The sequence below is a fragment of the Bos grunniens genome, chromosome 6 (assembly GCF_055505025.1).
Source record: "Bos grunniens cultivar Pamir isolate PY7600 chromosome 6, Bosgru_T2T1.0, whole genome shotgun sequence".
In the NCBI taxonomy this organism is placed as follows: domain Eukaryota; kingdom Metazoa; phylum Chordata; class Mammalia; order Artiodactyla; family Bovidae; genus Bos; species Bos grunniens.
In genome coordinates this window covers 1,591,566-1,611,411 of record NC_141170.1, presented here as the reverse complement: position 1 = coordinate 1,611,411, position 19,846 = coordinate 1,591,566, and the positions used below count along the sequence as shown (strand labels likewise).

The 19,846-nt window shown below is 52.0% G+C and overlaps 1 protein-coding gene across 7 annotated transcripts in view; it reads right to left on the bottom strand.

Moving 5' to 3' along the window:
* RNF4 (ring finger protein 4) overlaps positions 1-19,846 on the bottom strand; it is a 34,295-nt gene extending 14,449 nt beyond the window's left edge. For 3 of the 7 annotated variants that reach the window (XM_086404554.1, XM_086404547.1, XM_086404553.1), the window contains exons 1-3: positions 19,750-19,846; positions 5,064-5,209; positions 1,690-1,804 (exon numbers count right to left, since the gene is read on the bottom strand). In XM_086404554.1, coding sequence (XP_086260680.1) covers positions 1,690-1,804; positions 5,064-5,072 — 124 coding nt within the window. In that variant the 5' untranslated portion in view covers positions 5,073-5,209; positions 19,750-19,846. Of the gene's footprint in view, positions 1-1,689; positions 1,805-5,063; positions 5,210-15,734; positions 15,786-19,708 lie in introns of all 7 variants that reach the window. The other 4 variants (XM_086404551.1, XM_086404552.1, XM_086404548.1 and 1 more) reach the window with 4 other exon arrangements.

Below are 19,846 nucleotides of genomic sequence, written 5' to 3'. Positions count from 1 at the left end.
GGACTGAAAAAGGTCAGTTTTCATTCCAATCCCAAAGAAAGACAATGCCAAAGAATGCTCAAACTACTGCACAATTGCGCTCATCTCATACACGAGTAAAGTGATGCTTAAAATTCTCCAAGCCAGGCTTCAGCAATACATGCACCGTGAACTCCCATATGTTCAAGCTGATTTTAGAAAAGGCAGAGGAACCAGAGACCAAATTGCCAACATCCGCTGGACCATTGAAAAAGCAAGAGAGTTCCAGAAAAACATCTACTTCTGCTTTATTGACTATGCCAAAGCCTCTGACTGTGTGGATCACAGTAAACTGTGGAAAATTCTGAAAGAGATGGGAATACCAGACCACCAGACCTGCCTCTTGAGAAACCTGTATGCAGGTCAGGAAGCAATAGTTAGAACTGGACATGGAACAACAGACTGGTTCCAAGTAGCAAAAGGAGTACGTCAAAGCTGTATATTGTCACCCTGCTTATTTAACTTAAATGCAGAGTATATCGTGAGAAACGCTGGGCTGGAGGAAGCACAAGCTGGAATCAAGATTGCCAGGAGAAATATCAATAACCTCAGATATGCAGATGACACCACCCTTATGGCAAAAAGTAAAGAACTAAAGAGCCTCTTGATGAAAGTGAAAGAGGAGAGTGAAAAAGTTGGCTTAAAGCTCAACATTCAGAAAACGAAGATCATGGCATCTGGTCCCATCACTTCATGGCAAATAGATGGGGTAACAGTGGAAACAGTGTCAGACTTTATTTTTCTGGGCTCCAAAATCACTGCAGATGGTGACTGCAGCCATGAAATTAAAAGACGCTTACTCCTTGGAAGAAGAGCTATGATCAACCTAGACAGCATATTGAAAAGCAGAGACATTACTTTGCCAACAAAGGTCCGTCTAGTCAAGGCTATGGTTTTCCAGTGGTCATGTATGGATGTGAGAGTTGGACTGTGAAGGCGGCTGAGCACTGAAGAATTGATGCTTTTGAACTGTGGTGTTGGAGAAGACTCTTGATAGTCTCTTGGACTGCAAGGAGATCCAACCAGTCCATCCTAAAGGAGATCAGTCCTGGGTGTTCACTGGAAGGACTGATGCTGAAGCTGAAACTCCAATATTCTGGCCACCTGATATGAAGAACTGACTCAATGGAAAAGACCCTGATGCTGGGAAGATTGAGGGCAGGAGGAGAAGGGGACGACAGAGGATGAGATGGTTGGATGACATCACCGACTCAATGGACACAAATTTGGGTGGACTCTGGGAGTTGGTGATGCCAGGGGGGCCTGGCATGCTGCAGTTCATGGTGTCGCAAAAGTCAGACATGACTGAGCAACTGAACTGAACACACACTCAATTATCCTCACACACACACACACCATTATCTGCGTGTGCACACACACCATCGTCTGCATGCACACACACACAATTATCCTCATACACACATACCTAAATGCCATTAGCCTCATACACACATAAGCCATTATCCTCATATAAATACACACACAACGTTATCCTCATACACACACACGCCATTATCTGCAAGCACCATGCCTTAATCCTCATACACCGCCCCCCCCCCGCCCCCCCGCAATATGCCCTGTTTCAGATGAGGAAACTGAGGCCCACAGGTTGTGTAGCCTGCACCAGGCCGGTGGCTCCCAACTGATGCTCAGGGTCGCTGGCAATCTTACCGCTTTCCACGAGCTCTATAGGTTCTGCCTCCAAGGCCATCTCAGGTGGGGAGGTGGTTTCCCGAGTTCGCTTCTGGGCTTGTCTAGAATTTACTGTCCCACCACGACGCTTTCTCTGAGGGTTTCCAGGGAAAAAGAAACAGTTACATAGCTTCTGACCAGTAAGATTTCAGCTAGAAAAATAAAAAAGGTCAACTCATTGAGAAAAAGACCACAATGAACAGCCCTGAGGCTGGGGTCCTTTCAAAACTCGAGATTCTAGAACACTGACTGCTTAGCGAGAAATCATCCAAAATATATAGTGAACACAAATTCTATAAAGTAGAACTTCTGTTACACAGACTGTTAGTCCGTCAAAAGTATGTGACATACAACTCTACGGAGGCCTCTGGTCCAGGCTGGAATTAGACCAGAAATCCCTTCTTTCAACCAAAAGTTACAGCCCTATTTCCCTTGGGTTTGTATCTGACCCCACTGAGCACCTTCTGTCTTTCAGCCCAAGACTTTCAGTTTCCCAAGTCCCTATTCCCGTGAAAAGCAGGTCTCTTTTTGGGAAAGGGTTCTGGCCTCTAAATTCTTAGAATACTATCAAGTTGTAGTTTACACCCTAATAACCACTCCCCACGGCTCCAAGAACCAAAGTTTTTATTTATTTTTTCTTGCGATGAGAACTTTAAAAAAGTTTTTATTGGAGTATGGTTGACTTAGTCTTGCCTGGAAAATCCCATGGACGGAGGAGCCTGGAAGGCTGCAGTCCATGGGGTCACTGAGGGTCGGACACGACTGAGCGACTTCACTTTCACTTTTCACTTTCATGCATTGGAGAAGGAAATGGCAACCCACTCCAGTGTTCTTGCCTGGAGAATCCCAGGGACAGGGGAGCCTGGTGGGTTCCCGTCTATGGAGTTGCACAGTCGGACACGACTGAAGTGACTTAGCAGATGGCTGACTTACAGTGAGCAAAGTGAATCACTTATACATACACCCTTTTCTTTAAGCCTCTCTTCCCAGATAGACCGCTGCAAAGCGCTGAGCAGAGCTCTTTACGCTACGCAGTAGGTCCTGCAAGAATCAGTTTCAGCTCCCAGGGGCTCCCAGAGAGACACGCCTTCTGGAAGGTCAGAACCATTAATCAGCATGTCTGCACCTCAGACCCCAAGTCAGGCTTCTGTGCCCTCGCGCCGGGTGCCAACGCGCTCCAGCACAGCTGGCCTGTCCCCTGCATCTTTCTCAAGAGACGGGGCCTCCACCTGCCATGCAGCTTTATTACCGCGCCCTGTGCGGCCCCACGCAACCCTGGCTCCGTTTCCGCGCTCCTCCCTGTCCTGCCCTCAGTGGCACTGGGCCCACTCTGCTCACAATGGGCAACATGGGGCAGTCACCACCTGGTGAGCCTGAACTTCCTCGCCAGTGGCAGCCTCACAGAGCTCTCCTAAGGAAGAGGCATATGCAGTGCGGAGCACTGGCCGAAGACGCCATCACTGCACTGTCGTGCCTGGCCAGGCATCCTCACCTTGGACACGCTGGCGGGACAGGGAAGCATCCTTGGGATCTACACAAGACTGAGGAGTACCCCTCACCCAGCCCAGTCCTCACTGGCAGCGGAGAAGCCGGCTTCTCTCCGTGTTCTAACCGCCGCTCTCATTTCATGGCCGCCCAAGGAGCCGCCTCCCAGCCCAGGGGGGCCTGGAGGCCAGTGGCAGCAGCTGCGCTAAACTCCGCAGCAGGGAGCCACTCCATCCCTCAGGCCAGAGGTGAGGCTACTGCCGGGGGTTTCCAAGTTTCCCCAGCAGCTACCAGATTACCTAGGGCTCTGCCCCACTCTCTTTGAAGTTGTCCTGATAGCTTCCGTCCTTGGAAAAGGACCACATCTTTCTCAGCAGACACTGCTGAACAGAGCCCTTCACGTCCCTACTGTGCAGATTCTCTGAGGGAGGAAGCAGCAGTCATGGGTCCTGGCCACAGTCTGAGTGCGGAGCCCTAAAAACCCCGGCCCGGCCACCACAGCGATGTGTCCTGCTAACCCTCACCACAAGTGAACAGCAGCCCTCTCCCCTTTCAGCTGCCCCCGCCGGGGTCACCCAGCCCTGCCCTCTTCGCTGGACCAGCTCTTACACAGCTTTGAGGGACCTCCTCGACTGGCAGCTCCACCATGAGGCCATCCTCAAGCCCTCCTGCTGACCACCTCGCACCCCCATCCTCCTCCCCCTTCCCCACAGGAAGCCCCTACACTTCTCTTCCATCCGCATGCCCTAGAGGCCAGGCTAAGACAGCCTAGAATCTGAGGAAGGCTCTGCCCCTGCCCCGCCCATTATTTTCATCATGCTCTCCTGCCGTTTACCAGCAGAGCCCTCAGAGGGCCGCAGCCTGGTGTTAAAACTGACCACCTGATCACTGCCACACCTTATTCACACTGCCCTGAGGAAGAGCTTAACCAGCCTCTCACAAGAGGCCACACTGCTCTGTCTGTTCAGAGTGCGGCTTCCGAGGGGAGGTGCCCAGGCTTAGGAGGCTTCCCTGCAGATAAGGGACTGAGGTGGGAGGTCACCTGGCCTTTAAAGGGCAGGTCCGGGGGCCTGGAACACAGTGGGGACTGCAGCGGTCAGAAGGGATGGACCAAGGGGAGGGAGGTGGACCAGAACAACATCTATAGCATTTCTACCACTCTTCACCCTGGGAGCGGACTGGCCAGCCTTATCCTCGCCGCCGCCACCCCAATACTTCTAGAACCTGGAGAGAGGGTGAGTGTCACAGCTGGTCCACCGGTTGGGAATGCTGTTTCAGAGAACAGCTGTTCTGAGTTTAGATCACATGCGCAGCATCGTTAGTAGGCAGTAAAGCGGTGAGGGGGACCGTCAGGCAACCTCTGGACTCAAGGGGCTCCCGGTGACATTTGGGTTACAACAAACCAGAGCTGCCTCTGCTGTCTAAAACACCAGTTACAATGACTTACCAACTCTGGCCACTGAGCGTGAGAAAACTCACCAAGGGTTATTATCACTACCAGTGCTGGCATCAGACCAAGGACTACACAGGGAAAAGGAACAGAAGGAAAAACGGAGAACTGAGCTGCAAATAATTAAATAAACCAGAGCCCTAATATTTCCAGGATGCCAGCAGCTGCTCTGGAGGCGTAAAATTTCAAACCCTCAGCCATTCTTCTCAGCCTTCTCTCTTTAGGGCACCAACCAAAACACTGGGAACTCTGACCAAAGGAAAGCAGGTTGATGACACTACCACAAGGCCCCATATATACTCTTTCAAGAATGAGGGTCACTCAGAAGCAGCTCTATGGCGCTCTCATAATTTAGGTACGCAAAGAATGAAGTAGTTGTTTAGTCTTAAAATAGAATCCACGAACTTGTAGAACTCACCGTGCTCATGGTGCTCCTTGGCGCCAACCTACAGAGAAACCCACAGTCTAGACCGGGCCTGCCTCAGCCTCTCATGCCTGCTGGCTGCTCATCTTCTGACTAGCGCAGGGACCTGCACGCCAGCAGATTTCCGGAATCTTCAAGCCCTGGAAAATAAAGGTATCCAGTTGACAAATGCTGCACCTGTTTCATCAATAAGAGAGTTCAGCTCAATCGTCTGCTGGTCCTTCTGTCAGCTGCGCACTTTGCCGAGCACTTTATGCAATCATGTCCTAATCCACACCCTCTGTGGGAGACACACACCCTCGTAGGATACAGGACAACGCAATCCCATAGCCTGCAAGCAGGACCATTATGCCACCTCTTGCCCTCCTGGCTGCTGAACACACACAGGTGCTCCTTGGCCCACAGTCCGCTCCCTGCCTGTCTAGACTTACCCCCGTGGGGCTAAGACGGGCTCTGGCCTTGTCGAAGTGGTGCCCACCTCCCCCAGGCTGTGCCAGGAGACAAAATGCAAACGGGAGGGTGCCAGCCAGCTGCTGGTCACTGAGTGACCTACTCTAGTTAGGCCGTTCCAGGCAGCCGAATGGTGATGACCTGTGACCCACTGGGGGAGTAGGCAGAGGGGACAAAGCCCAGGTTTCTGTTACGAAAGGAGAAATCCTGAACCCTCTTGCACAATCTATGAGGACGCGGCTTGCCTCACTCAAGCTTGGGAAAGCAGCTGTTGCCCCATGACTCTGACTGCGAGAGGCTGGGGACCCTGGGCTCACAGCCTCTGGTTCACAGCTTCCTTGGATGCAGTGACCCTGCCTCACTCCACACACTGAGGCTCCTGCCAACAGGGAGGGTGGGTGACGCTGAAGCCCCCTCCCAACTTGAATCCTCTCTGGAGTAATCAAGAGGAGATCAATAAACAAAGGGACCCGCCCCCCAGCCACCAGACACACACACAAAGACAAGAAACCCCTGCAGAGTCCTGTGCAGCTTCTGGCAAGATGAGAATCACAACTGCTCCATGTGACTGCACAACCCCAGAAAGCAAAGAGCCTCCGCCTCTCCCCAAGACTGGGAACTGGGGCCTGCTGCAGATGCCCGTAATTCAGGGGGAGCGACAAGGGCCACCGATCCAGACCCACCCTGCATGCCCAGCTGAGACTCTGCCACTGGCAGTAGATGGGCGAAGAAGAACCAAGAAATTGTGGGTTGGGAAGCCAGGCAGGCTCCGGGAAGGGCAGAGAGCACAGCAGGTGCGGAGGCTCCTGGGGAACGGGAAGCCCTTGGCTCGCTCAGGGCCTGCCGAAGGTGGGGACTAACCCTGCAGATCTGACTTCAGGAACACAGTGGCGAAAGCAGTGAAGGAGAAGCCAAAATGTGCAGGCAGGAGTCAGGGTGCAGTGGTGTAGACGGGCTTCTAGTGGGAGAGGCCCGAGCACAGGGCAAGGCCGAGGGACCAGAGGAGAGCAGGGGAGGCTATGGTTCTGGGTCGGCCCGTCCGGGATGACAGGGGTCTGCACAAGGACAGGCATTCTCAAAGTGGAGCCCGCACCAGGCTCACTTACCTGGAGGGTTTGTTAAACTACATTTGGATTCAGTAAGTCTAGGATGGGGCTCACAAGTCCCGAGGCAAGGCTGATGGGGCCACTGCAGGCCACGCAACAGGAAGGCCTGTCTAGGACACGGCCTGGGAGCTGGAGAGGACTGGTCATACACGTGTGAGAGACAAGAACACGGGGCCTCTGCCAACCCCCTTCACGTCCCCGGTACTGCCGCCTCCTCCACACAGCCTCCCCAGCCTGGAACCCTCCTGCCCTGCTGCCAACACAGCTCTGAGCAGCAGCTGACCCCACAGCCTTCCCCTAGGTCCCCATCAAGTCCCGACCCCTAAGCCTGGCCTGTGGAGGCCAGCTGGCCTTTCAGTTAGAGCACACCTCCAAGGCCAGACAGCAGGGACAGAAGTCACAGCTCCAAACCCCTACTTGTGGCCTTGGGCGAGACTCTGAACTCCTCTGTGCCTTATCTGTTGTTTAGTCGCTCAGTCGTGTCCAACTCTTTGACACCCCGTGGACTGCAGCCCGCCAGGCTCCTACGTCCATGGGATTCTCCAGGCAAGAATACTGGACAGCGTTGCCGTTTCATTCTCCAGGGGATCTTCCCAAACCAGGGATCAAACCCATGTCTCCTGCATCAATAGGTGAGTTCTTTACTGCTAAGCCATCAGGGAAGCCCAGGCCTTATTGAGTGAAAAAGTTGGCTTAAAGCTCAACATTCAGAAAACGAAGATCATGGCATCCGGTCCCATCACTTCATGGGAAATAGGTGGGGAAACAGTGTCAGACTTTATTTTTTTGGGCTCCAAAATCACTGCAGATGGTGACCGCAGCCATGAAATTAAAAGACGTTTACTCCTTGGAAGAAAAGTTATGACCAACCTAGATAGCATATTGAAAAGCAGAGATATTACTTTGCCAACAAAGGTCCGTCTAGTCAAGGCTATGGTTTTTCCTGTGGTCATGTATGGATGTGAGAATTGGACTGTGAAGAAGGCTGAGCGCGAAGAATTGATGCTTTTGAACTGTGGTGTTGGAGAACACTCTTTGAGAGTCCCTTGGACTGCAAGGAGATCCAACCAGTCCATTCTGAAGGAGATCAGCCCTGGGATTTCTTTGGAAGGAATGATGCTGAAGCTGCAACTCCAGTACTTTGGCCACCTCATGCGAAGAGCTGACTCATTGGAAAAGACTCTGATGCTGGGAGGGATTGGGGGGCAGGAGGAGAAGGGGACGACAGAGGATGAGATGGTTGGATGGCATCACTGACTCGATGGACCTGAGTTTGAGTGAACTCCAAGAGTTGGTGATGGACAGGGAGGCCTGGCGTGCTGCGATTCATGGGGTCGCAAAGAGTTGGACACGACTGAGCGACTGAACTGAACTGAAAACAAGACAGCACCGACCTCAATGGTGTGTGAGGATTACAGGAGCTAATACAGAGAGCACTTGGACCAGTACCGGCACTTCAAAGGCTCACGGACCTGTTCTGCCAGCACAGCCTTACACCGCCCATTGCGCAACCCCAGCCCTCCGCCCAGCCCTAAGAGGCTGTGGACCGCTGCACCCGACCCAGCTTCAACACGTACCCACGGGCTGCACACCTCCCCATGCATGGCTCCTGCCCTGGGAATACAGCAGTGAATACATCCAGCCACCAGCTCCTGTCTGGGGTGGGTGCCAGCAGACAGCTCAGGTGTTGCAATAATTGGGGCATATAAGCCCCATGCAAGGGAAACCAAGAGGACAGGGAGAGGCCAGAGGTTCTCCAGGAGCAGCCCCACCGAGGGAGTGTCCAGCCAGCCGAGCCTTTCTCCAGCACCTGGCAGTCTGCATCCGGGTGCGCCCCTGACCACATTATCCACTCAGACACCGAGTAGTTTATTTTTTTTTCATCAGCAGGTAGCTGCTTTACAGTGCTGTGCTGGATTCTGTCGTACGTCAGCATCAGCCATACGCATACACACCGCCCTCCCTCGAGCCTGCCCGGGGGCCACGGGGGCCTTAGCCAGTCTCTCCGCTGCCTCACTCTCTCCAGGGAGGCTCGCAGCTGGCCTACTGCATGACCTCGCCTGACACCCTCAGGCCAGCCCAGGGGTGCCCTCACTAAGACTGGCACGAGAGCCTCCTTAAGCAGACATGAAGACAGTCCACCTGGTGGGCACGGGAGGCGGCGGCACCCCCACAGCCCTAGGGACTCACAAGACCAGATCACACGTGGTTCCAGAGCCACCAGGCTTCCTGGATCCTAACCCAGAACTCACCGATTCCAGCAATCTCTCTCAGAATTGAGAAGAATCTGATACAAATGTCACTGACAGTGATCTGTCTGCTGAGCACAAGGAAATAATTTAACGTACAGACCTTGGTTACTCCAAAGCCTCTTGCCTCCTACTTGTTTTAAGCTTTAAGTTTTCAAACACTGTTGCTCCAGGCGCGTCCGGCAGCTGCACCAGAGGGCTCCACGCTCCTCCGCGTGCACACTCTCCCTGCTCCCTGCCGCCCACCTGCAGCCCCAGGCTCTGCTGCACCCCCCCCCCCCGCCTGGTTCTCCCTCAGGGGATAATAAAGGTCAGCGGTCAGAGGACATAAAAGGTTGGAAGGCCAGCCTCACAGAAATCTGCCAAGGGGCTGGATTTCACCAGAGAATGGAGGTGGGAAGACCAGGGTCGGGGGGCCTCCCCAGCAGACCAGTTTGCGGACATGGAAGTGCACTGTGTGGACAGAGAGGCCAGAGGTTGTGGGAAAGATGGCCCTCACCAACTACAAAGCGTTCTGGGTCATGCACTGATAGAAGCCACTAGAACAGTAAAACTAACAACAGCTCAAACTTAGAGGTCACTTTTGTGTGCAAGACACTACAGCGCTTTCCACACACCATCTTGTATAATCCTCCTCTAGCCCAACATGGAGGCAGACACTATTATGGTGACCATTTCACATACAAGGGAGCTAAGAATGATCAGGGCTTAAGTAACTTGCCCACAGTCCACACCTAGTAAATACCAAGTCTGGATTTGAACCAGGGCAGTTTGACACCAGAACACCGAGTCTTAAAAGCACAAATACAAGCCAGAATCAGATGTATTAATTCTAGAAACAATATGGAACACGGGTGTTTTCCAGGTTTCTCAAACTTAGTGTCCAGGAACTCCTTCCAACATGCCAGTACTCCATCTCAGCAACACCCCCACCAGCCACCCCGTGGTTTCCAAGGCAAACCGTGCAGTTCCTCAGCATGCCTCACCTGAAGAAGTGCCAGAGGTCAGGACCCTGTCCACTCTGCACCTAGCTAGTCCTTTGCCCAAAGGAGATGTTCCTGTTTACAGAAGCGGCGAGTGGCTCAGAAGTGAGAGAGGGTGGTTAATGTCCCTGCCACTAAGAAAAGACCAGGAGTAGAGGGTGGCACTGGGAATGGTCAAGGCCAGATGCCAGGACCCCTTAACACTGTGACAGGAAGGTGAGGGAAGACCAGCTCTCGCGAGATCATCTATCTGGGTATTCCATGGGAGGGACGCCACGGAACTGGGCTAGGGAAGGGATAAACAAGGCAGACACCTTAATTTTAGAAATGCTGCACGTGGGTATCCAAGGAGAAAGGTCCAAAGGCAGCTGAAAATCTCAGGAGAACTAGGGTGGAGGGAGAGGTTTTAGAATCTGTGTTACAATCTGGGAAGTCAGGTGGGGGGTGGGGGAAACCCTGAAGAGAGAATCAAAAGGCAGAAAGCAAGCTTGGAGAACTTGGATATCAGTCAGACAAAAGCTGGCATTTCAAGGAGAAGACAGCAGTAAACAGAAGACCTAGAATGAGGACAGAAAGCTGGCCACAGGGAGCTGAGCACTGATAACCAAGCAACTGGAGGCCCAAGCTGTTACGGAGGGCCAAACTGGGCTGCCTGGAGGTAGTGACACTGAAGATGAGGCCCCAAGTGATGCAGCTATTCAACAAGCACACCGGTGGGCAGGGCCATCCAAGGGGAGGAGAGATCTGCCCAGGACGGGCCGAGTGCTGTGCGGGAGCCGAGGCCCACACGCCTCCCGGGGCGGGGCAGGCAGGCAGGGGTTCATAGAGACGGCACCACCTGCACGAGGAGGCCCGCGAGCGCTTGGACGGCTCAGCACGCAGACCCGTATGGAGGCGTGGAGTAATCCAGGCAGAAGTGAGCTGTGTGGCTTGGAGACAGTGGCAAGTGTGCAGAGAAGTGAGGCCACCCGACTGGATGGCAGCGGGGAGTTCAGCCTTCTCACAGGTTTAACGGTCTACTCAATCATGGCGTTATTGCCAGAAGTTGATTTCTTCCCAGGAGGCTACTATGGACACGAAAGATGACCCCCCAACGCTAGGAGGGGTGGCACACAATCACATGTGACGCCTCTGTGCGTGTGACTACACGCGAATGTCTACATGCATCACGGCTAGAATCTGCTGGGCAGTGCTGACTGCAGCTGGGTTCTGTGGCCTTACGGTCCCACAAGCCAAGAAAGGAGGATCAGCAGAAAAGGGGCGGGGAAGGGGTGCACCAGCAAACAAGGGAGCTGCAGGAGTCCAGGGAGCTGTCTGGGTGAGGAGCTCTGTCCAGCCCAGGCCCACGGCGGCCCACAGCGCCCTCAGCCACCAGGGCAGGTGAGGCTGCTGCCATCTGGGCGCTCAGGTGGCTACTTGTGCATGTCCGACCAGGAGATGAGAGGCAGCCACGTCGGGTCATGCACGCCCTCTGTGTGGCAGTTACAGAGCAGATCTCTTTCAACTCAAGAAGCTTTTCTGAGACAGGAGCAGAGTGAGTCTGACTCAATGCCAGCATGGTAAAAGCAGAGAAAAGCCTCAACCTAGAGAGTCTCATCAAGGCAAGGCCGATTTATCAGCAACTGATTAGGCACCGAGGCCCTGGCTAGTACCGACAGTCTAGGTCACGTGTTTTTAAAATTTCTTTTTGGTCACACCTTACAGCTTGTGAGATCTTAGTTCCCCGTCAGGGACCAAAGCCGGGCACTCGGCAGTGAGAGCACGGAGTCCTAACCATGGGAGGACAGGTGAGCCCCCGCCAAAGCTTCTTAAATGAACACTGCTGGCACTGTCGCATCAACGACCAGGCCTCAGAACTTAAGAAATATTAAGAGCCTCCTGCTTATACAAAGGAGGGTGCACTGTATAGACAGCAATCGTGAGACTGGCCAAACGAGCCCCAGAGCTCTGCACACACACCTGACCTCCATGCCTCAGTTTTCCCATCTTTCACGGGGGAAAAATAGCCCCTACCCTGCAGCTGTGACACTGAATCAAAGTGCCCAGTAGGTTCCAGCACCCTGGACGGAACCCTACCAGCTGAGTAATTCAACAATTCTGTACATGGGCTTACTCTGAATCAGGCACTGCTTCAGGGATTGGAAATACAATGGTGAACAAAACAGACACTCACGGAGCATACACTCTTAAGTGGAAAGACAATCAATAAATTAAGTAATAAATAGGTATTACATCAGAAAAGCTAGTAATCACAGCTCTTCTTACAAGTGTGAGTGCTACGAGATGAGAGCAGACTAAACTTTCAACCCCAGAAGAAACTGGAACAAACGTTTCTGCTCTCAGCAAGCTCAATTCACTTCCAGAAGAGACTTGGCAGGACGTGGCTGATCACCCCTGCCCAGGCGGACAGGAAGCTGGAGAGCCAGCACGCAGTGTGGGGCGGCCCCCTCCCAGTTACTGATCCCTAAAGGAGGCCCAGAAGCCCACCCACTGATCTCCCCCAGGAGCAACAGGGACTAGACCTGGCAGAGACAGAGAGCATCTGACGGTGCCTATGCTATGCTAAGTCACTTCAGTCGTGTCCGACTCTGTGTTGACCCCATAGATGGCAGCTCCCCTGACCCTGGGATTCTCCAAGCAAGAACACTGGAGTGGGTTGCCATTTCCTTCTCCCATGCATGAAAGTGAGAAGTGAAAGTGAAGTCGCTCAGTCGTGTCCAACTCTTAGCAACCCCATGGACTGCAGCCCACCAGGCTCCTCCGTCCATGGGATTTTCCAGGCAAGAGCACTGGTGTGGGGTGCCATTGACAGTGCCTGGAGACAGACAACTGGGCCTGCTGCGCACTCACCGTGCAACCCTGACCAAGCCAGTCAGCCTCAGAGGCCTGAGAGGGGCGCCAGGGGACTGCATTCCTGCTCAAGGATTCATCACTCAAGGAAATTTTCCCCTTTTCTCCAAACAAAGGACCCAATGAGGATTGTTTTTTGCTTCTACTAGAGAAAAAGAACAACTCTTTGGGTATAGAGATATTCTACTTTTGTTTACAATTCAGCCTTGAGGTTCAAGCGCCCAGAATTAAGTATGAACTTCAGTTTTCTGAAAATCAGTTAAAAAAAGAAAACTAAAGTAAAAAGAGTATTATTCAGCCTTAAGAAAAAGAACCCTGAAGATACTATGCTCAGTGAAGTAAGACACAAAAGGGCAAATACTGCGTAATTCCTCTTACATGAGGTCCCAAGACGTCAGATCCAGAGACAGAAAGTAGAATGGAAATTGCAGAGGCTGGGGATGGTGGGGGACAAGGAGTTTTACTTTAATGAATAGAGTTCCTGCCTGGGAGGATGCAAAAGGTTCTGGAGACAGATGGTGAGGGCGGCACAACAAGCTGGATTTACTTGATGCCACTGAACACCTGAGAGTGGTTCAGATGGTCTATTTTACATTATGTATATTTTACCACAACACAAGAATTAAAAAATAAACTTATTTTCTCTCCTGGATACTTTTAATAGGATTTAATCAAGTATTCAGAAATGCTCTGCAGTGGGTACAGCTGAGAAACATCTGTAAGGAATGCACCTCTGGGGGGACCCTCAGTCTCCTCCAAGCTCTGGGACCTCCAAGACATACCTATGACTCTAATATCACCAGAGTGCTGGCTCACCCTCTTCTAGATGAAGCTCTTCTCAGGAATTTCTCCACAGCTTCACATGCAGGGTTGAGACAAATCCCCCCAAACATTAGGCTGACCCTTTGTCAGTGAAAGCCCTGGAGCCTGGCAGGGAGGGGCACCTCAATTCTCCACAGCCATTATCTCCCAAGGTTGCACCGGTAATAGGTTTGGATGGTTTTCACAAGTGGGAGGGATATCAACAGCCACCAAGTTCAACCAATTAATCTTGGAAGGAGGAAGTTGCCTGCTTGGTCCTGCGACCACTCCTTTGCAGGCGGCTTCTCTGGGACACACAGAAGCACAGCTCGGTGGCTGCTCCACCCAACCCTCTTAACTCTCATTTTTTTTCAGTCACCATGGCCTGGGCTGGGGGAGGTGCAGGGACGGTGCAGCGGTGGGAGGGCTGGTGATACCAATACAAACTAGGGTATTTCAGGGGGTCAGGAGCAAGAGAAATATAATGAAGGAAACCTCAGGATCCATTTCCTCCAGAGGCTGAAAACACACCAGAGGCCAAAAAGACAGACTCTAAACTTCCAGGAAGCAGGCATGCTAGGCCTGTGCCAACAGCACCAAAGCACAAAGCTAGGAATCTCTGCTGCTTCTGCTGAACCAGGAACCTGGGAGGGGCTGGGGGTGGGGTACGTGTGTGGACTAAACCAGGATGGCCAAGGTGCAGACTGTGGTGGTGGCAGGGGGGAGTCAGCAGCTTATAAATGTGGCTCTTTGACCTTTACCCACAACAGACAGCAGCCCAGTAGCGCCCCCCAGAGAGAATGCCCTCATTTGCATGAGAGGGGAAAGAAACAAGAAAGAAAGCGAAGTCTCTCAGTTGTGTCTGACTCTTTGCAACCCCATGGACGGTAGCCTGCCAGGCTCCTCTGTCCATGGGATTTTCCAGGCAAGAATACTGGAGTGGGTAGCCATTTTCTTCTCCAGGGGATCTTCCTGACCCAGGGATCAAACCCAGGTCTCCCACATCGCAGGCAGACGCTTTACCGTCTGAGTCACCAGGGAAGCCATAAGAGGGGAGCTGGTCTCAAACAGCTCTGCCCCCAGGGGTCCTCAGCCAATGGCCTTCTATTCAAGCAGATACACAAGTGGGCTGGCTAATGGGTGCATACATGCCATCACCAAGTGGCAAGCCAAACCCAATTCTCTAAAGACATTCGTCTTGGTGGTGGAATCCAGATCCTCTCCAACTCTCTTCCTCGGAAGTAAAGTCAATGGTCCTTGGATCCCAGGACAGCAAGCACCTATTACAAGGGAAACATTGGGACCGTTCTAAGGACAAAACAGCAAAGCAGGAGGAAGAACGTTCAGTGGGCCAGACGAAGTCAAAACTTTAAATGGGAGCTCAAAAACATCTGCCAGACTCCAAGGGACCCAAGGACATCACAAATGTTCCCAGAAGACTGCACCCATTGCCTTCATGTGTAAAGCCAACCACTAAGTGGTCTGGCCTCACTTGCAGTGACAGACACAGGTCTTCCTAAAAATCGCCATACAATACAAAAAGTGCATAGAGTTTTTGGGTAAAAGTGGAATTAGGGGTACAACACTCCAAAACTTGGACAACTGCACACACATACACGGTAAGAACCTACCCAAAGCGGCAGTGTAGACACGCAGTGAACTGACACAGCTGATAGGTGTCTGAGGTGGAGATGGTCTTTGTGGCTTGGTTCAGCTGAGTTCAATTTTCTATGTTTACCTACTGTTATCTGTAGATGAAATTATGCACACTCAACTCAACAGCCCCATTATAGTCAACCTGTTGCGTAAAATATCAATCCTGCTGGAATTAATCCTTGCTTCCAAACAACTGTTGAGAGCAGAATTGATAAAATCAACTATACTTGGACGCATGTATTTAAAACAAACCAACAGAGGACTGACCGTGCCTCCCTTCAGGTGCCGTGGACGCCAGCCGCAGCACAGTGATTCGATATATGCTGTCACCCCGCCTCAGGGGTCTCCTACCCCATCCCACTGTGGAGAAGTGCTCATTCTTCTCGGTCCACCTCAAAGGAATGCTACTGCCTTTCTGTCACTCCTCGTCCTCCGTTTTTTCTGTTGCACTCCATCTGCTAAACGTAACTCTATGTCAAAACCCATCAGGGTATGCCCTCTTCTTTGAACAGCACTTGGCACAAACATGGTAGCTAAACAGTTATTTTCCATTGAAATTAAATTACCAACCTCATGAGATACTTGAAAAAGATGGCAGATTCTTCAGGGTGGCACAGTGTCCTGAGGTGGGAAAAAGATGGGGAAAGTGGAGCCTCATTACACTGCAAATAAAAATACAATCACCACCAGGAAACAGAGGGACATTTAAAACCAGAAAATCATCATGGGAGAACAGGACAGAACATCTCTATCTGAAGCATTTTCAATTTGAAAAAAAGGGGCCACAACCTCAAGTTTTTAAATATTAGTTAAGAATTGAAAAATATCAAGAAGGTGTTCAGAAAAGAAGCAAACTTTATATTGGTCTGCTATAGCAAGCAGCAGAATTTGGCAACAGTTTGGTTAAAATGAGAAGTGAGGTGCAGCGGACAGGAAAATGCCCAGGTCCTGAGACCACTTTCTTGGGGGAGGGGGTCGCTCAGGAACAGAAACTAGACTGAAGAGTACAATGCAATTACTGAAAATTAAGTTTCTCGAGAATATTTATAATTAGACCCTTTCTGGGTGAACCGTCCTTGAAAAAGAAATGTAACAATAAACACTAACAAAGTCCAGCAAAAGGAACACAGACATTGGGATCTGAGGTTCTGGTGCTAGGTCTGCTTACTAATTGCATGACCTTGGGTAGTAACTCTGTCCCTCCTGTGCTTCAGGATATGTAAGATGGAGCTAAGCAAAACTACTGGGAAGGATGGATTTTTAAGTGGTAGAGACGCCTAAATTTAGTAGACATGACTGTTACATCACAAACCTAGAGTAACCCTTAGAGACATCTGAGTCACACTCCTATAACTAGAAATTATGACTCCAAGGACTTCACTGAGGTCCAGTGGCTAAGTTTCCGAGCTCCCAATGCAGGGGGTCCGGATTCTATCCTTGATCAGGGAATTAGATCCCACATGCCCCGACTAAAAGAGTTCACATGCAGCAAGGAAGACTGAAGATCCCCCGGGCCACAACTAAGATCTGGTGTAGTCAACAAATACCAAAAAGAAAAAAATTGTAATTCCCAAACAAAATGGCATTAACAGGTCATAAGGCCATTCAGGAGATATTCATTTTAAATTTGTGTATGTCAAGAAGATCTACACAGCAAGCCAGGCTCCTCAGCGATCTGGAGGCACGTTCTGCAGTTAAGGCGCCCACTGGGCATGTCTGGAGACCATGTGGTTTCTGGAGCACAGGAAAGCCTGATGGTCACAACTTCTCTTCTGCACAAGCAGGCTACTGATAATACTCATTCTGAAACGTTTCCAAGCCTTTCCTTCTCTTCTAAATGAGGTATTCAATTCAAGACTTACTTATGCCTGGGGGAAAAAAACAAAACAAAACCCTTCCAAAGAAAACTCCCCATCCGGTACCCTCTATCTTAGCCCCACATTTACTCACATTTGACCTATAACCCTGGGGTGAGGCGGAATCTGTGCTCTGGGCCGTCCTCCTTAGAGAGGAAACCTCAAAATGCCTTGCTCTAAAAATTCCCAAAATTCTTCTAAGATACAAGCTATTTAGGAAAGATAAGTCAGAAGAGCACATATGATTCATATCTCACTCAATAACAGAGTCAACCTTGTAATATTCTACAGGAGCCACCTTATCCCTCAAAAATCCCTAATTTGGGGATAGTGAAAAATGTATATAATCATTCCAAAATAAGACATGGGTAACATATACACACCCTTGGCTGGTGGCTCAGACGGTAAAGCGTCTGCCTGCAGTGCAGGAGACCCAGGTTTGATCCCTGGGTTGGGAAGATCCCCTGGAGAAGGAAATGGCAACCCACTCCAGTACTCTTGCCTGGAAAATTCCATGGACTGAGGAGCCTGGTAGGCTACAGTTCATAGGGCCGCAGAGTCGGACACGACTGAGCAACTTAACTAACATATACACGGGAACACACAACACATACAAACGAACCAACTTGTGCACGTATTTTCATCGAGTAGCACCCCAAGTCTTTCCCAGAAACTGGCAAGGGTATAAACTCCCAGACACAAACTTTGCTGAAAGCTTTTAAGTAAAAGTCAGTAAAGAACTTCCATGACTGGCAATCACCAAGTTCAGTGACTAGTCCCTGTGTGTGCGCACGCTCAGCCGTGTCTGACTCTTTGCAACCCCACAGACTATAGCCCGCCAGGTTCCTCCATCCATGGAATGTTCCAGGCAAGAATAGTGAAGTGGGATTCCATTTCCTTCTCCAGGGCATCTTCCCGACCTAAGAATTGAACCCTTGTGTCTTGTGTCTCTTGCACTGGCAGATGGATTCTCGATCACTTGCACCGCCTGGGAAGCTCCTAGTCACTCACTGCCCTGGCCCAAGCTACCCCTCTCTCTTCCTAACTGGTCCTGACCATCCTTCTCATATATAGCACAGTGATTTTTCTAAAATGCAAATCTAACCCTGTTAAGCTCCCTCCTTAGAACTCAATTTAGTGATTTCCCACTTGGCCTTCAGATAAATGCTGAATTCCTCACTGTGGAGGCACACCACAGACCTTCTGTATTCTGGTTCCTGATACCTCTCCAGCCCCATCTTATGTTTCAACCTTGGGGAATACCCCTCATTCTCTCCACTCTGGCTCCTCAGCTCCAGCAGGGCCTGTACCACGTCTGTTTTTGTCCAAGCAAAAGCTTGGCACACAGAAGACCTCAAAATATGATGACTTAAAATATTAATGTATAAATTCTTAAAGGGGAGGGGGAAGCCCCTTCTTTTTCTTTACAAAGCATAAACATGCATATAGCTCATAAAAAGAGCATACACTAGCAAGGCAGCATTAACATTGGGAAGAGAACAATTGTTGGGTGAGAGCAATTAGGAAAACAATGTGTAAAAAAAGGTGGCGATGGAGGGGACTCATGACTGTAAAAGGTTTACAAACACTGCACTAAGGCAAGATTTGAGTTCAAGTTGGAAGCTCAAGTTCAGGCCATACAGATGGCAGCATTATTTGAACGCTCTCAAATTCACAGGGGAAACCACCAGAAAAACAAAGCCAAACGATTCCCTTCAACTCTTCTTTCATAACCAGCGGGCCGCCAGGCTCCTGGTCACTGAGTTCAAAGGTCTAGTTCTGCAGTCAGGGAACCCAGGCTGTGACCTTGGGCAGACCGCTTCAGTCTTCCCGGCCACTAAGGCAGCCTAAACTGGAGCACAGAGTGCAGGACCACAGAGCTGGAGACCCCAGGTCTGGTTCCAAGAAAAGTGGAGCAGGAGGAGGAAGGTATGGCCGTGACAGTCGACGGGCAGGGGCTGGAGTTACACAAAAGCCAACACCCCCCGAAAACGCCTACCAAGGCTCTGAACTCTCCCCTTTCCCCTCGACGGGTCAAGACGTGGAAAACGGCCTGCGCCGAGTCCTGGGCTTCAGGTACCCGTCTCCAGATGCCCGCTGCGGGCTGGGCCGCAGGCTTCGGCGGCTACGCGTCCGGCCAGCGCGCGGAGCCTGAGACCCGCTGAGCTCTGCCCACCCCCCCGCCTCGAGCGTGCCAGCCCCGGCCCAGCCTGGAGGTGGCTCCGCCCGGCCGACTCGCCAGCCCGCGGCGGCCCGAGCACACAAAGGCGGCGGCTTCGGCGGGGACGAAACCCTCGCCCGGCCTCCCTGCACGCCCGCGCCAGCCCGCGAGCGGCGCACCTCCCGGCCTTCCCGGTGACCTTGGACGCACCCCTCCCCGCTCCGCCGCCTCAGTTTCCCCGGCGACGCTAAAACGGAGGCGCCCAGGCTGCGGCACGCCCGGAGCGGCCGACAACCGCGGCGAGGCCTCCCCACTTCCGCGCCCGCGCCAGGCTCGTGCGGCCCCCGCTCGGGGCCCGGGGAGAGGCTCTCGGCCGTGGGTCCGGGCCCCAGAGGGGTCGGCCGCGCCCCGGCGGTTCCTCGGGACGCGGCGCCAAGGCCTCCTCAGGCCGCGCGAGGCCACAAGAACCCCCCGAACCCGCCCGGCGCTGCCTTGCCGCCCGCGCCCCCCACGAAGTCGAGCCCTGCCTGGCGCCGGGGAGACTCAGCGGGCACGGCGGTTGACGCACTCGAGCGAGGGAAGCACCTCCGCGAGCAGCTTCAGAGAAGACCTCCACCAGACGACGCCGCCGCCACCGCCTCAGCACCGACCCACTTCCCGTCCGC